General features: G+C 43.2%; 1 protein-coding gene across 1 annotated transcript in view; it reads left to right on the plus strand.

Moving 5' to 3' along the window:
* Nucleotides 1–16,739, plus strand: part of SDC2 (syndecan 2) — a 100,781-nt gene extending 84,042 nt beyond the window's left edge. The window contains exons 2-5 of the mRNA XM_047842230.1: nt 3,057–3,168; nt 10,104–10,237; nt 14,451–14,586; nt 15,478–16,739. Of these exons, the coding sequence (XP_047698186.1) occupies nt 3,057–3,168; nt 10,104–10,237; nt 14,451–14,586; nt 15,478–15,641 (546 nt within the window). The 3' untranslated portion in view covers nt 15,642–16,739. The remainder of the gene's footprint in view (nt 1–3,056; nt 3,169–10,103; nt 10,238–14,450; nt 14,587–15,477) is intronic.
* Nucleotides 16,740–18,021: the final 1,282 nt, after the last annotated feature.

Below are 18,021 nucleotides of genomic sequence, written 5' to 3' on the forward strand. Positions count from 1 at the left end.
GTCACCCCTTTCCCTGGCTTTCGAGAGATGCACATCTTCTTTCCCCAGGGGAGTGGTGGTGCATAATCCATTTCTCTCCCCAGGCATGTTGACTGCAGAAGTCTTCTGCAGTGTGGAGTCTTCACAAAAGACATTTGTCATGTTTGGGAAGGTGTTTTTTATTTAAAGGAAAGACAGTGGAGATATTCTTTGAGCATCATCTGCTACAGTGTGAAAAGGGCCCTGCTTATTGTTCAGTGGACTTTGTGGAAGGATTTTGGTAATTCCTCCTATGCGCTTGGCGCCCCTGACATCAGAGCAGGTGATAACTTTTAGTTTGAGGTCATAATTATGGGCACCACACTGGAGGATGGAGGAGAACATACACGTAGCTGCCCTCAAGCACATTAAACATCCCATTGGCCCCACGACCATGCTGGAGCCCCGCAGACCCCGACTGGCTGAGGGCAAGCCAGCTTCTCCAAATGCGCCCAGACTTCTACCCCAAGTCCTGTGGCGACTCAGGCCTGACACCTTCCTCGTAAGGGTTGTCCTGGGGAAGTCTGTTGCTCGTCAGGGTACCCAGTGTGGCTGAACTGTGAGGTGGCCAGAATCCCCTGGAGACGTTTTTGGCCCAACTGTCTGTTCGTTGTGACAGATGTATTAGTCCGGACAGCCGCCGCACCTAATGCACGCACCTAAATATCTTCGTGTGACCCATGCCCCATCAAACTTCTTTGACAGAGCCAAGAGGAAAATGAAATCAATATGAACAAAAGACAGATAGGTCTCTAAGATGTGAAAAGATACTTTTACTTACTTTTCAGACTCTGGGCTACTTAAATAGATGCAGTGCAACATGTATGGCAAGTTTGGGGGCAGATGATCGCGCAGGCTTAGAATCGAGAGATTTTTAACCTTAGGAATCCTGGAGGTCTTGTGACATGTGTAAACTCTGAAACCTGAGTCAAAGGCCAATTTGTTTTAGGTAATCTCAATGGACAAATATTTATTGAGTGCTCATGTACTTTGAGAGAGGCAGGGAGCACGCTGGGTCATTGAAGACCTGCCTTCAGCAAGTTGGACCCAGCTGAGGCACAAGAGAAAGTGTACATGAAACAGTGAGAAATGGCAGTAAGAGTTTAGGGCTTAAACTGTTCATACCCTATAAAATCCTCTAGCAGCTTCTAGCTAGATGCCGTACAGGGACGGGGAAGTCAGAACCTTTTTCATAGACAGGATTTGAGAGAAAGAATGAGAGGGTCCTCCAGACGATGTTCACAGGACAGAGTTTAACATAAGCAGGACTGAAAACTGTTCTTCGGTGTGAGCACAAACAGCCTAAGCAACGTTTGCTGAGCACCTAGTGTATGCCAGGAGCTGTGATTACAGGGAGCCGAGGTGGATTAAAGATGAGTGTGGCACCGTCCTCGCCTCAAAGCCGCCGAGAGTCTGATAGGGGTCAGTTGGGTTGATTGTAGAGCTGAGGAATGTGGGCCTCCTGACACGCTTCACAAGCTTTGGGAATTACTGCCTGGAAGGGTGATGATGGCCTTGGAAGCCAGTAGGATGCAGGATGGCCTCAGATTGCAGAGTTCTGCTCTGACCATTCTACCAGAAAAATTCCAGCACGCTCTTGGCTCAGGGTGGTCACTCGATGCCTACAAGCCAGCCCACTGGAAAACCAGTCCCTAAGGTTTTAGTTCTCGATGTGCCGGTGTTGTGGCTCACAAAAAACGAGTTCCCATACTTTTCCATCAGTTGGCACTGAAGCCTGGTGGAGAACATGGGCTCAGGTTTAAAATGCTTCAGCTTCTTGAGGCAGCCACTGAAACCCGAGAGAATAAAGTTGGTCCTGTTACGGAGGGCTGGACCCATCTGCCCTCTTAGGAAGGTTCCAGTCACGGCGACCGCTGGAACACAGTTTTATTTTAAGAGGAAATCTAATGAAAGCCAGTGTTGTAAGGAAAACATTTTTTTTTTTTTTTTATAATTCCTGTTAGGAACAAACATTCAATTTATATTTAAAAATAGGACAATAACGAGTGTTGCCCGTTTCTAAACACAAATGTTGTTTAGAATCTGACAGTCTGCTTTGTTTCTCGGTTTTCATGAGATACTGGTGGTAAAATATCAGTTTACTGAAACCATTTAAAAAAAATTATACGTCTCCTCTGCCTCCAATTCATGCGAGTACTCTTCTGGCAAGATTAGGGTGAATTTTGATACTAAAACTCTTACTGAAGAGCTAAGAAGCCGGGGAGCTGGTATACTTAGCGAACGATCCCTCTCCATATGAAGTGTGTGATTTGCTGTTTCCAAGTGCCAGTAATATAAAAAGAATGTGCTCGTGTGGGTTTATCTGCATTTGTCATTAAGGCTCTGCTAAGCCAGTGAGCCCTAGAAGTGGGCTTGTGGGGGCTTTTGCCCTTGTCAGATGAACCCCACAGGCACTGCTGCTCACAGGGTGCCCTGCCTGGCGTCGGCATGGATCTGGGCTGCCTGGACAACTGGGAAGCTCTTGGGTGTAGTGATAAAGGTCTGAGTGTGGCCAAGCCTGCGAATATTTGCAGGGCCTTGATGGATCCTTGGGTCATGATTTGGCAGAAGTGTGGTAATACTATTGTATTCATCCCCAAGAAAGTCTTAAATAATTTGAATGGTTGGTAAGTTTCCCGGTAAGGAAGCCTCACAGTGACCCTGTGACAAAGAGAATGCCTGAGCTGGTGACCCTGTAACAAAGAGAATGCCTGAGCTGGCTTATAACTAGCCCTGGGACCACCAAACTCAGGCAGCTTTAGTGGAATATAATGAAATAAGCCCCTGATAGGTGCTTACGTCTCTGAGCTGTTTGGTTCTCCTGGATTTTAGGCTACATAGGCTTCCTTGGGGGGCTTTTGCCTGTGGTTAGCCTGTGACTTATCAGGATGTCCTGAGGAAGGGGAGGGTGGAAATGCGGGTTCAGAGGATTGGAGGAGAGAGAGAGAGTCACTGTGGTGTAAACCTGAACAAGTAAGATAAATGAGCATGTTTCTTGATCTCTCACCATCCTGAATCCCTTCTCATTCTTCTCTCAGAGAGCAGAGCCGACATCTGATAAAGACATGTACCTCGACAACAGCTCTGTTGAAGAAGCTTCAGGAGTGTATCCTATTGATGATGATGACTATGCTTCTGCATCAGGCTCAGGTAAGGCTGGCTACTTCCATGCCCACCTCCGTTCTTTGTGCTTGCACATGCACCCACACCCATGCACATGCATAGGTGCACATGTGTGCGTGCACGTGCGCACGCACACACACACACGCATTCTACTGGAACTCACTTCAAGGAGGCAGGCAGGATGCAGGGTGGTTAAAAAGTCAAAATGCCTGGCAGCATATTCTAGCTCTCTGCCACTTAAGCTGTGAGATCTTGGGAACGTATTTGACTTAGCTGAGCCTCCGTTTCCTCATTCATAAAATGGGAGGTAGTAATAGTCTCTATCATGTAGGTTGTTGTGAGGATTAATGGGGTGAACATATCTACAGCTCTAGGAGTTTAGTGCTTGGCAAGTAGTCAGTGTCCTGTTAACATTAGTTTTGATTTTATTATGAAGGCTTTCAGAGTGGTACAAGTGGAATCTACCCTTAAATCCCTCAAATGCTAGTTTCATAAACTACCAATCCTGTGTTATAGATTATGGGTGGGACCAAGAAGAGTTATGCCTTCTTACTCAAAAGTGGGAGGGAGAATGTAGCAGCCAAATAAAATCATGATACGGTGATATCCTTACTCCTCTGGTGTATCACTTATCTAGTAGCTCAGTAATGCTGCATAACAAACCACCCCGAAGCGTAGTGGCTAAAAACAACAATCATTTATTTAGCTTATTATTCTGTAGATGGCAATTTAGGCTGGGCTAACTGGGTTCCCTCATGTGTCAGTGGCCAACTGTAGGTTGGGTATGCAGCTTTGCTGATCTGCACTGGGCTCTAACATGTCTTTGGGGCAGACTTGGCTCTGGTCTACACAGTCTCTCATCCTCCAGTGGGCCAGCCATTTGTTCAGAGCAGGAAGCAGAGATCCCAAGAGGGCAAGTATAAGTGTGCAAAGCCTCTTGCACACTCAGCTTAGAATTGGCACAGCATCACTACCACGTTTTATTGGTCAAAGTAAGTCACAGGTCCAGGCCAGACTCCAACTCTTAATGAAAGGATGTACAAAGTCACATTGCAGAGGATGTGGATATGGGGTGGGGGGTGGGTATTAAAGGATTCTGGCCATTTTTGCAATCTACTGTAGTGATAAATGTTTCACCTGTACCAGGAATGCACCCCCCTCCAAGAAGCTGGGAAGGAGGAAGAGCTTGTGCATATATTCAACTAACAATCAAGTCAGGAAATTGTGGTCAGCAGTATGCTAGGAAAGTCTTCTCCAAGACCCTTCTTGTTTTGAGTTTTCACTGTAGATTCAACAGGTGGCAAAAGTTACCCTGAATGTGGATGTCTGTAATCAGATTAGCCTGGGCTTCAGAATGACCAAGAACAAACTAAAATCAATTGTATCTTTGGTAGAGATCTACCTATATAGGAGTGAGTGTTTTAAGTTGGAAAAAAGCAAATCTGAGAAAGACAAGAGAGGTGGTGGCTGACCTAGTAGCAATGAGCTTACAATGCAATCTTAATGTAAAAATAGCCCTCGTTATTGGGGAAGTGATATATATCACACATGCAGAATGAGTGTGGAAAGAGTTGTTCTCCATGGCCCACAACACTATTAATATCTTTCACTCATGGCACCTCTTTTCTTCCTCTAGCACCTCAAAAGTGCTTTGTAACTGTCATCATCAGAGTATCCCAGGAAATAATAACTACGGACCCCTTTTTTCCCCCATTTCACAGATCTTAGAACCCAAGAGTTGTTAGATTTGTAGCTATTGTTCAATCACTTTGCTGACTTCTGCCAAGATTGTGCTGAAGTTTAATGTAAAGAAAGCAGGTACACAGTCCTGCTTCTCTGCCACCCTTGCAGATGAAAGGGGTCTGGAGTGGGTCATTTGAAATCCTGAATACATTAATGAGATGGATTGAGCTAAGGCTTGCTTCCACCTCGGCTCCAGCCCCGGGCAGATCACTGCTGCAAAGAAGTGCATCATTCTGGACTTTGGAAACCTCCTTATGCTGCTTAAAAGTATATTGATTTGCAGCTTAAAGGTGGTAGAAGTTGTAACCAAAATTTATAAAGCACTTCCTGTGTGTCAGGTACTTTTCCTATACTTACAACATCTACGTAAGGGCAGATTGTTATTGTCTCCACTTTTCACATGGGAAAGCCTGAGGCACAGAAGGATTGAGTAACTTGCCTTAGATCGCACTGTCAGAGTAATGGAGCTGGGGTAGGGACTGGGGAGTTGGGCTTGAGAGTGTGTTCTTTTTTGCTCTTTTGTTGTCCTGCCTTCTTGTGTCATAATACCCCACTCTAGAATTAGGCCACCCTGCCTAGCTGATGCCCAATCCCAGCTGGAAACTGGGATCCTCTCCAGGGTTTTGGCCATTGTTCCTTCTGTCCTCACTCCTATCTTAACTATCTAGTGGCAAAGCAAATGGACTGGAGGAAATGGCTGGAGGCCTAAAGGGTACTTCCTGGATGAAGAGATGGGGCCATGCTATATGTGTGGACTCAAGAATGGGCATTAATGAATATGAACACTCCGACCATTCACTTAAATATTTCATAGGCATTCACTGTATGCCAGACATAGTGCCTTGTTCTTGGGACACAGAGATGAGGAAGACTTGGTCCCTGTCTTCAGGGGACCAAGCACCTGAGAGAAATGTAAAAATGAGAAAAAAACAATTATAACACCATGTCAGGAGTGATATAATATAGGAAAATGCTGTACAGCAAAAATCTGAGAGTTAAACATAGTATTCTGGTGCTATGGAACATACGTACCTTGGGGCACCTGGGCAGCTCAGTCAGTTAAGTGTCTGACTCTTGATTTCAGCTCAGGTCATGATCTCAGAGTGGTGAGATTGAGCCCTGGGTTGGAGCCTGCTTAAGATTCTCTCTCTCTCCCTCTGCCTGCGTGCCTGCCTGGCTGCCTGCCTCCCTCCCTCCCTCTCTCTCTCTCAAAAAACAAAAACACCCCAAAAAACTAAAAAACAACAAAAAACAAGGGAACACACATACCATCCAATGTCCAACTAAACCATCAATAAAGGAATTGGTCCTAACTCACAAGGACACATAAAACAGTAGAGGAGACAATAGCCATGATGTTTTGAAAGCTGGAAAGCAGATGGTCTTGTAATGGAGAGAGGGGATGACGTTGATTCTGAGAAAGACAGTGTGAGCAGTAGTTTCCCAGGTGGAAACGGGCTCTGGGCTGGGATGTCTCAGGCCAGAGAGAACAGTGAGAGTTTGAAAGTCAGGGATGACAGAGATGTGATCAAGGGGGCTCCCGGGTCTCTGGTTCGGGCAAGAGGGTCAATGTACTTTAATAAAGATAATAAATACAGTAGAAGAACCACCCGAGGCAGATCACTCCTCTGTCTCTAACGTAAGAAGTGTTAGCTTGAGGGAGTTTTCTACTTTACACAATCTCCTCTCTTCTCAAAACAGATTCTCCTAATTCAGTGAGTCATATTTGTAACTGCTGTGAACAAAGGGGGGTCTTGAAAGCCCTTAATGGAAAATTTTTCATTTGGCATTGAAAAACATTTTTTTGCAAGGAAATGATTCATTGTAGGAGCAAATCAAGCATATTATGTGTCAAACTTTGACAGAAAATCAGGTAGGCTGTTAGAAATGAGAAGTGTGTTTCTAGAGCCATCATTATTAATGACACATTTACATACCATTTTATATGTACGGTGCTTCCAAAATATATCCCATTCAGACCTCTGAGAGTTCGTTCCTATCCCCACTTCACACACGAAGACACTGACGCCAGCATTCCTTGCCAAAGGTCAAAGCTAAAGATGCCAGAACCAGTCCTAGATTTGTTTTCAATGCCAAATCCCATATGTATTTCAGATATACTCTACCATTTCTTCTCTGTATGATGAGTGTACGTGCTAAAGTTGAAGGAGATAGTTGATAGAATAAAATATTTTAAAATGCGAAATTGAAAAACAAAAACAAAAGCAACAGTGTCCTAGCCTCTTGCCATGTTTCCAACACAGCACCTCTTCTGAACTACTTATTTCATTTTACCAGGATCCTGTGAGGAATTTAGAGGTATTTGTCTTTCACTCCTGTCTGAGGAAGCAGGTTAGAGTTGCAGAGTTTTGAGTTTGAGTTTGTTACACATTTGACAGATGATCACCTTAAAAAAGAATATTGTATTTGAATGTCAGAAATTCTTAAATGCTATTCTGGTAAAAAGGCAAAAATAAAAATAAAAATAAAATAGTGTCCAGGTGGCAGGCAGTTGGCGGTTAGTTACTCATTGAACAAATACTGGAGTGGAGCCTGTGGCTGTTGGGGATTCTATTAGGCAATCGGAGAGCAAACAGATGCAATTCTTGGCCTTACAGAGCTTCTAGTCTAGTAGTGGAGATTTCAATCAATAGTTGTGTAAATAAATGCAGGATTACAAATTTGTGATAAATGCAATTACGGTAAGAAAAGTGGTACTAAAAACCATTTAACAGGGGCGCCTGGGTGGCGCAGTCGGTTAAGCGTCCGACTTCAGCCAGGTCACAATCTCGCCGTCCGGGAGTTCGAGCCCCGCATCAGGCTCTGGGCTGATGGCTCGGAGCCTGGAGCCTGTTTCCGATTCTGTGTCTCCCTCTCTCTCTGCCCCTCCCCCGTTCATGCTCTGTCTCTCTCTGTCCCAAAAATAAATAAAAATGTGGGAAAAAAATTTAAAAAACAAAAAAAAACAAAAAAAACAAAAAAAACCCATTTAACAGAGGACACTGAGGTAATATGGAAGAGAGGGAGGATAACATGGGGAATGACCTTGGTGCTAATGTCTGGAGGTGAATTAGGAACTAGCCAGGTGAGGGCTTCTGCCAGGAGATCAGGGACAACAGGGGAAAATGAGGCTCAAGGAGGCTGGAAAAGTGGGCCAGGGCTGGACCTTGCAAGGCTGGGCTGAGGCATTTCCTATACATCTCGAGCAGTGGAGTGCCATAATGGTTTTAAACAGGAGGATGATGGGGTGACAGCCAGTTTGTGGGCAGTGGAATGAAAAGGGGGCTCTCAGAAAGAAGGCAGGACAGTGGCTTGTGGACAGTTTATGGTGGCATTGGATGAGAGTGGTGGCCCTGGGACTGTGAAAAGCTGTTAGAGTGAAGACATATTAAGAAAATAAAATTGGTAGAACTAGGGGATGGATTCAGTGTGGGGTAAGGAAGAAGAAGTCAGAGTTGTGACTTCCAGGAATGGGGGGTTCTGTTTGCTGCCTGTTAACACCAGATGACCACCAGGTCTGTAGGGGCAGAGGGAGATTGTGAGCACTGTTTTGAACATGTTAGAGGTGGATGGCACCTTCGAGTCACTCGAGTGAAAATGTCAAGTCGGCCAGTGGATGTGTAGGTCTGAATTTCAGAGGAGCAGTTAAGCTAATGATATAAACTTAGGTTTTGTTTGTATTTAGATGGTTATTGAAGCCGTGGCTGTAGGTGAGGCAGAAAGTGTAGAGTAAGAAGCAGCCTGGGGCTGATGCTCAAGGAACTCTGATATTTAAACTCTAAGTCAAAAAAGCCTGAGCCCGCAGAGGAGACTTAGAAATAGCCCAAGAGGTGAGGGGGAAAGCCGGGAAGTCAAGTCCTAGAAGCCCAAAGATAGTATATCAAGAAGGAGACGATAGCTGACCAGTGTCCAGTGGTGCTAGGAGGCTCAATTATATGAGGACCACTCTGGAAGATGCCTTTGGATATGGCAGCGTGGAGGACATTGGTGACCTGATTAACAAGCAGCACTGAGAGCGTGATGACAGGGGAGGTCAGACTAGAGGGGGTACAGATAGCTGGTGAGCAGGGATGCTGATGAGGACCCACAGCACCACTGGAAAAGTCTTGGCTATAAAAAAAGCAGAGAGCAGCAGTTCCCCTCAGAGAATAAAGGGCCTACTGGGGGAGAGTCTTCTCTTTCTGTTGTTTTGTTGTGTTTTAAAATGGAGAATGGGGGTGCCTGGGTGGCGCAGTCAGTTGAGCATCCGACTTCAGCTCAGGTCACGATCTCGTGGTCCGTGAGTTCGAGCCCCGCGCCAGGCTCTGGGCTGATGGCTCAGAGTCTGGAGCCTGTTTCCGATTCTGTGTCTCCCCCTCTCTCTGCCCCTCCCCCGTTCATGCTCTCTCTCTGTCCCAAAAATAAATAAACGTTGAAAAAAAAAATTTTTTTTAAAAATAATAAAATAAAATGGAGAATGTAGGGGTGCCTGGGTGGCTCAGTTAAATGTACGACTTCAGCTCAGGTCACGATCTCGCAGTTTGTTAGTTCAAGCCCCACATCAGGCTCTGTGCTGACAGCTCGGAGCCTGGAGCCTGTTTCGGATTCTGTGTCTCCCTCTCTCTCTGCCCCTCCCCCGCTTGTGTTCTGTCTCTCTCTCTCTCTCTCTCTCTCTCTCTCAAAAATAAATGTTAAAAAAAATTTTTAAATGAAGAAAAATGTAGCATGTTTCAACATAGGAAAGGAAGAAATCTCATGCCCAGAAGAGTTTGAACATTCAAGTAAAAGAGGAGATCCTTGAGAGTGTTCAGGACAATATTACAAAATATGCCAGGCTGCCCATGGATCCCTTGGAAATCACTTTATCGCAGTGAAAACTGCAGGAAAGTTAAGTGTGGAATTCGTTTTTTAAGTTTATTTGGGGAGAGAGAGAGAGCACAAGCAGGGGAGGGGCACAAAAAGGGAGAGAGAATCCCAAGCAGGCTCCGTGCTGTCAGCATGGAGCCCAATGCCGGGGCTTGAACTCACGAACCATGAGATCGTGACCTGAGCCAAAATCAAGAGTCAGAGGCTCAACCGACTGAGCCACCTGGCATCCCTTAAATGCCAAATTCCTGAGGAGCAGGTATTTTGAAAACACATGGCCCTGTCAGTGTCCATCCTGAACAGTACCATCTGATAATATAGAAATCTGTGTTATGATTCATGTGCTCAGCTCCTCTTTGCTTGTTTTTTTCCAGGAGCTGATGAGGACATAGAGAGCCCGGAGATGACCACATCCCGACCACTTCCAAAGATAGGGTTCACTAGTGCTGTTCCCAAAGTGGAAACCACGACATGGGAGATCCAGAACAAGATACCTGCTCAGACGAAGGTGTGTTTGCTTTGCATTGCATTACCGGGTTATTGTTTCATTTTAAAAATTGCACAGAATGTTCCTTTTGAGAAGCCCCACTTAAAATTATGTGAGGACAAATGGTCTTTCATCATCTTGCTGTAAATGGCTCTTTCTTACTCTTTATGATTGTTTTGACGTTTACCCACCGACTCCTTCATTGTTGTTTAAATATACGTTTTTCTTCAGAGCAGTTATAGGTTCATAGCAAAATTGAGTGGAAAGTTCCCATGTGCCCCCTGCCCTCACACAGATACCATCTCCCCCCCAGAGTGGTACATTTATTACAATTGATGAACCTAATTGATACATTATTTTTACCCAGAGTCCATAGTTAACCTTAGGATTCGCTCATGGTGTTGTACCTTCTGTAGGTTCTGACAGATGTACCTCGTGCTGCCTCTTTATCTCTCCTGCCCCCCCACCCCCGGAAAGTACTGATCTTTTTATTGTCTTCATAGTTTGGTTTTTCCAGAATGTAATAGAGTTATCACCATACAGTATGTAGCCTTTTGAAATAGGCTTCTTTCGCTTAGCAATATGCATTTAAGTTTCCTCCGCGTCTCTTCATAGCTCAGTAGCTCACTCAGCTACCTACTACTACCTACTACTTTTATCACCCCGGCCTAGCTTATATATGGATATTTTTTATAGGGTGCTAAGGGTCTCAAAACCCAGTTAAGAAACAAAATTTTTTGTTTACTTGGGCTTAAGCCAAGAAAATTTGTTTTCAGTTCATAAAGAATTTTTTTCTGAGTCAAAACCATTGTGAACTTTACACATGATGAAACGGGTTCTGGAATAAGGAAACTCCAGGTTCCTGTCTCATTCAGTTACTTCTTAAAGTCTCCTCAGGCTTGTCATCAGCAGAATACAGACTTGACCTCTTTCAGGGATAATGATGAACGTGGTTGCATCTCAATATATTTATTTTGAGGGCTGAGTTACTAAGAAATAAGGTCTTTGGATTTAGAGCCAAAGTACTAGTTGTTGAAAACTATGAGACTGGTGATTTTGGCCTTATTATCATTATATTGTAATTAGCCGACCACCTACTAGTGGGTAAGCTATTTAAGTTGGAAAATGCATATGAAAGTCTGAAGAAGGCCTAGGCTTTAAATCCTGGATCTGGTCAAATTTCTTAGCTTCTCTGAGCCATTCCTCATGGGTCCGTGAGAAGATTAAATGTGGGTGGGTGCCTATAGTATGGCCCCTGAGACTCAGGAAGCATTCTGTAAGCCCTGACTGAATTTGGTTAGAGCAATCACCAAATAAGCCTTATAACTGCAGTAGGAGGCTTTGTAGATGGCCCAGGGCTCGCAGACTGCTTATGAAAACTTAGAAACACAAGTGTCCCCTTTGAGAGCTCCTCCATCTGTTGGTCAGAAATGAGCTGCTGCCAAGCTTTAGTAGGAGACAAGATGTGGAGGGCTGTCCCCTGAAGGTAGTGACATGTCTCGTCTGGAGTAAGAAGTGCCCCTCTACAGGCAGGATCGCATGACAGCTTCCCACAGTTTCATGTCCCTCCCTCTGTCCCTGCTGCATGGGAACAGGACAGTGAGTGACAGAGCTGGATGCGTTTCTGCAGATGTGGAGGGGCCGTGGCCAACCCTCCTCACACTGGAGGATGCTCTGTAGGATTAAGAAGAACCAAATACTGTCAGTAGCAGACTGACTTCACAGGCCAGGAGAGGGGAAAAAAGAAGGTCCCTGAACACGGGCAGACATACTAGTGTGTGCTGGCTCCATGTGCGGGAGCTGCTCTGTCAGTGCATGGAGTTGAACGAATGAGAGAAGAAGGAAGAAGGGGAGGAATGCAGGGTAACTGGTGCCATTGATGGGAGGATGGGGAGGGGGCCCTCAGTGTGGGTGGCACAGTTCTCCAGTGTGACTGTTGAAAGATGCATTTGGCATTCCATGGTTTTATTTGACCGCTTGTCATGGCTGAATCTCTTGTGACCATTAGGACCCACTAGCTTGAGGCAAGAAACCCAGTTTTGGCTTTCAGTGATAAAAATTGTACCCTAAACAAAATCTAATGTGACAATCGAGTTCTGGTCAGTTGACAAGAACGAATTTAAAATTGATTTCAATTTTTAAAAATTGGCCTTAAGGAATTAATTGTGTCAGGTCTAGATAAAGAAGATAGATAGATGTTTGGCAGATGAGCTCAGAAATTAAGAATCTCCAAACATTTTAATATATGTATATTCCTAGTATCATTTATGTTCAATGAAGTGATTATTCATTGCTTCATGAGAGATTTATGGCATGCTACTCCTCATCCTAGGTACTGATAATGATACTATTGATAATTAATGATTTAATTTTCTTATAGTTCCATGGTACGGCTTAGTTAAACATTGCCTCTAGGATACCGTTAATGTCAACTTTTGAATGGGTCTGACAGTGGCATCAGCATCACTGTTACAGATATCCTATCTAGTTTGTTGTAAATTTATGTGACAGCAATGAAAAGAACCCAGGTGTTTGTTGAAGCAGAGCATTACTCATCATCTTTTACTTTGGATACCTTTCCAAGGCATCCCAACAACCAGACGTGGATGCAACAGATCTTTAATTGACTTCATTTAATCATCTGTGTTGCCTTTTTGTAATTTCATTTTGCACATATCCACAAGAGTTAAGGTATTTCAGATTAGTTCCATCCTGTAGAAATAATCCTTCTGAATCAAACCCCTCCTTCTATACAATAAAACATTTCAACTTAAAGGATAAATGTTCCATCCAGAACACCTGGAAGTTTGTGCACTGATGGACTGTCCTTGTAAGAAGATGGCGGCCCCAGTTCAGTTTCTTTGGAAGCCTAGTGTTCAGTTCACTGAGGCAGGGACCCATGACCTCACATACTCTGGAGTTCAGATGGATCCACCTGGTCTGGTTAGTGGTCCTTCCTGGATATACCAGTGACCTTAAGCCACCCCAAAAAGGTGAGGTCTTTCCTTTTTATGTTTAGACTTGAGTAGACGAGTAGCTGGCTCCCATTTTGGATGAACTCTGGCCTTCAGAAAGCAATCAGTCACTTAACTGGACCACAGCTGAGAGTCCTAATGAAAATGGACTTGGCTGTTTGTAGGCAGACTAGTAGAGCTGATAAGGATTATTGTCTATAATAATAGCCAATGCAGTTGACAGTGTTTTCATCAGTAGTGTCTGTCAAGTAGAACTTCAGCCTGGTAGTTAGAGTTTGCTGCAAGAACGTGGGTGTGATGTGATAAACACCTGAACAAGGCTGTGGAAATGGGGAGCCGAGGAAGACACTTAATATGAGAGAATGGTGAAAGGCAAGTTGGCAGGACTGTGACATGGCAAAACATATGATTTGAAATGTGCTCAAATAACTTTGGGGGCCCCAAAAGAATAGCTGGTACCATTAATGGACATAGGAAAGAAGATCAGTGTTATTCAGTGCTACAGCCAGGGGTTAGTTAGTGTCCTGCAGGCTGCTGGGGGGTTGGGATTAATGCTGGCTGGAGATGAGCTTCTGAGAGTTACCATCTTGGATTTGAGCTTTAGAATTGTGGGATACCCAAGAAGCTGGGAGTGCATGTCACTGAACGGCCACGGACACCAAGGTGCGAGAAAGTGGTATGACTTGGTGTGGATCACACGGGAGCTGCTTATAGAACCCAGACTCCTGAAGTTCTAGTTCAGGGTTTGCTGAAAGTGTAAGAGTGAATAGGTAGAGGGGAGCATTACAGAGTAAGCCTGGGGAGCTACTCTGCAGAGTGGTAGCAGGGAGAGCCTTGGAGAACACCTGGAGAGAAAGCCTGGGAGGAAGCTGTCATCACAGAGCCCCATGTGGCAAAGAGATGAAGGAATAAGGAGACTTGGGGCCATGCTCTTGGGTTGGTGCAGCGAGAGAGAGTTGTAGCCTGAAGAGTGGTAAGAAAACAGATCTTATGAGGTGTCATCTAAAACAACCTAACCATGTCATTAAGGTTATTACAAACTCATTAACCAGCTGTTTTGCCTATACCTGTGATGGGTGTTATATGAAACCATGAACAGCGTGGGTCCATCATAAAACTTGCCCATTGGTGTTTATTCCAATTATTTCCCACATTCATTGTTTGAAAAAAAAAAATAAACCTTGGAATATATCTATTGTATCTTCTTTCCAGCACATTATACAGATTTTTTTTTAATCTTTTCCTTTTTCCAATATCAGTCACCTGAAGAAATCGATAAGGAAAAAGTTCACCTGTCGGACTCAGAAAGGAAGATGGACCCAGCTGAAGACGATACAAATGTGTATACTGAGAAACACTCAGACAATCTGTTTAAACGAACAGAAGTCCTGGCAGGTGAGTAACCCAGTGGGGGCCTGGTGGGAAGGTCCTTAAATAGGCCTGTTTGGCTAAGTGATAGTCAGAGGTGTAGGCCAAGCTTGCTGAATGTCACCTTCCTGCTGAGAGCAGTCTTAAGAGACAAGAGTTAGGCAAATGTTGTCTTTATTTTCTGTCAGCTCCTTCATCCTACCGCCTGATGCAAGAAGAGGAAAGTTCAGAACTGAATTGGTCCAGAACAACCGGGTGTGGGGGATGGTGGGATTGCAGCTCTGTCAGTCCTGCTCCAAGTCATCCTGATGCCAAAATAAATTCAAGAGAAGGAAAAGTTCTTTATGGGGAGGGCAGTTGACACAGATAATGCCCAAGGCATCAAGAATGCTGTCTCGAATCAGAGCTTACCTGATGGAAGTATTTATTATTTGATTTTAAAGGGGAAGATTTGCAAGATTTAAGAACACTTAGTCCTCGAAAGGATAGTCCCAAAGCCAAGACTAGAAAGGAAATTTGCTCGCTTTTTTTCATATTTACCCTTACAAAACTTAAGTCAGTTATATCCTGTTATGTGTCTTCGGTGAAAAAGCAATTAGAAGATTAGACTATGAAATGTGAGTACTGAGAACACTAAGGAATTTTAGAGTATGGAGTCAGTTGAGGCCCCAGCCAGATTTTTTCCTGCTGAGGCTTTTGGATGATATTAATAGTAATCAAAGAAAGTATTGTACCTTCCTTGGGAATATCAGATTGGTGTAATGACCTGGTTGTTTCATTGAATCTCGTTTCTAAATGTTTTGGGGTTTTTCAAATGGAGCCTTTTATAAAAGTGTAAACAGATTGGGCCTGACAGAGTTAATTTCTGCAACCTTTGAATCCGTCCTAAAAGTAATCTTCCTTTTTGGCATGTTTCAGCTGTCATTGCTGGCGGAGTTATCGGCTTTCTCTTTGCAATTTTCCTTATCCTGCTGTTGGTGTATCGCATGAGGAAGAAGGATGAAGGAAGTTACGACCTTGGAGAACGTAAACCATCCAGTGCTGCTTATCAGAAGGCACCTACTAAGGAGTTTTACGCGTGAAACTCCCACTTAGTGTCTCTATTTATGAGATCACTGAACTTTTAAAAATAAAGCTTTTGCATAGAATAATGAAGATCTTTGTTTTTTGTTTTTCTCATTAAAGAGCCATTCTGGCACTTTAATGATAAAATCCCATTGTATTTAAAACTTTTCATGTATTTCTTTAGAACAACATAAAATTAAAACTTAACATCTGCAGTGTTCTGTGAATAGCAGTGGCAAAATATTATGTTATGAAAACCCTCTATGTTCATGGAATCGGTTTAAACTTTTATGCGCAAATACAAAATGATCGTTTTTATCCTACGGTTCGAAGATGAAAGCTGTTTAATTTGTGTCCGCGTGTCTCTGATTGACCTTACCAAGTGGTCTTACTTTGTTAATTTATCTGTTCCCCCTCTCCTCTGCACTTTCCCTCTTGTCCCCTTGAAAACAAAACAAAACTCTATGCCTTTTGTAGCTGTTACGGTGCAATTTGTCTTTGGATAATTCAGATAATGGTAATTTAGTGTATATGTGATTTTCAGATATGTAAACTTTAACCTCCACTTTGTATAAATTTTTAAGTGTCAGACTATCCATTTTACACTTGCTTTGTTTTTCATTACCTGTAGCTTCAGGCAGATTTGCAACAGCAAATTAATGTGTAAAATTGGATTATTACCACAAAACTGTTCAGTCATAGCTATCTAATCAGATCTTCTTTTGGGAGGATTTGATGTGAGTTACTGACGAGCCTCAGCAAACCCAAAGATGCTAACAGTATTTTGAGAAGTTGCTGCAGATTCCTTTGGCCACTGTATTTGTTAATTTCTTGCAATTTGAAGGTACGAGTAGGGGTTTAAGGAAAAATCAGTTTTTGTTCTTAAAAATGCATTTAAGTTGTAAACGTCTTTTTAAGCCTTTGAAGTGCCTATGATTCTATGTAACTCGTTGCAGACTGGTGTTAATGAGTATATATAACAGTTTAAAAAAAAGTTGGTATTTTATAAGCACAGACAATTCTAATGGTAACTTTTGTAGTCTTACGAATAGACATCAATTGTAATTTGGGAACATAAAAACTACTGAATAAATCATGTGGCCTAATATTGAAAATGTCACTGTTATAAATTTTGTACATTTTCGATCAAATGTACATCTCCCCTTTGCAAATGACCATCTGCTCTCAAGGATGATGTGGGTTTGATTTCTGAGTGTTCCATAGAGTGTCTGTAAATCAAAACCAAAGAGCTCATCGATGAGGCTGTTTATTACCAGATTCACTTCTGAATTGGCCAGAGGAAATCTGAATGTATCCTGTGTGTGTTCGGGTGTAGCTATTGGAAGACTGCCAGGGAAGGAATAGTGAAGTTGGCAGCCTTTGTAGGATAGCTGATGGCAACGTTGAGAGGGATGCCTGCTTTTGCAAATAATTTTTAGGAGTTAAATTCCAAAGAACCGAAGGGGACTCTCCTGATGTCAGTATCTAAGGTTTTGTCCTATAGACTGAAGACTGATTTACCTTGGAAACTGTGCTCCAAATCTCTCCTGAAGCTTAACGGAAGAACCAATAGACGGAATGCCATAGTTCACACCATAGGGAAGGGAAGAAGGGCAGGGAGGCTCTGTGCATTAAAAGGAGGGCCTCACTGCTGACCACTGAAATAGCTGCAAAGCAGGGGTTCCTGAGGAGGAGATGGAAGTATGAGGGTACCCGGCTGGGTATCTCCTTCGAACTGAACATTTCCTTTTCTGTTTTTACCATAAATTTTGTTTTAATGTGTGAGCCGCCCAAGTAGGAAGAACACCGCAAAAACAGCAACCCTTTCAATACATAATGTACTTTTAATAAAGTATGAATACTGCTTCATTTAGAGACCGTTTCCTGGAATTACCACATAACTCATTAAAAAAGTTTTTTTAAACAGCACTCGGAACAGTGTTTACTTAAATTCTTAATGGCCTTAATTCTCAAATTCCTGTCCCATCACTTACAGAGTCAATCCACTTTGGAGTGATTAAAAGGAAGTTCTAGCACCTTCTAAAGTTGCACAATATCCCTCGATTACAGAGGTTAAGAATGTAGTGGGTATACCTCTAACTGTGCAAAAGCATAGTGAAATTGAGTTCGTAGAATAACAACTGCTTGGAATATCCGTGCCAAGAAAAGAAAGTTTCTGGCAAATATTTTGTCACTGCTGTAAAGCAAAATATTTGTTAAAGTGCCAAAATAAAGTCATGCTGAAAGTAAAAAAAAATCATTGTATAGACTGACATCCAGTTTTCTTCAACTGTATGTTTTCTGCCTAGTTTTTATGTTTTATTTTTAAGATGCAGCGACTAGTACTACAAGAAGTGTTAGTAACGATTACCAAGTTCAGGAAAATTTTGGTAAAAT

This window comes from Prionailurus viverrinus, chromosome F2 (genome assembly GCF_022837055.1).
Source record: "Prionailurus viverrinus isolate Anna chromosome F2, UM_Priviv_1.0, whole genome shotgun sequence".
Taxonomy (NCBI): Eukaryota; Metazoa; Chordata; class Mammalia; order Carnivora; family Felidae; genus Prionailurus; species Prionailurus viverrinus.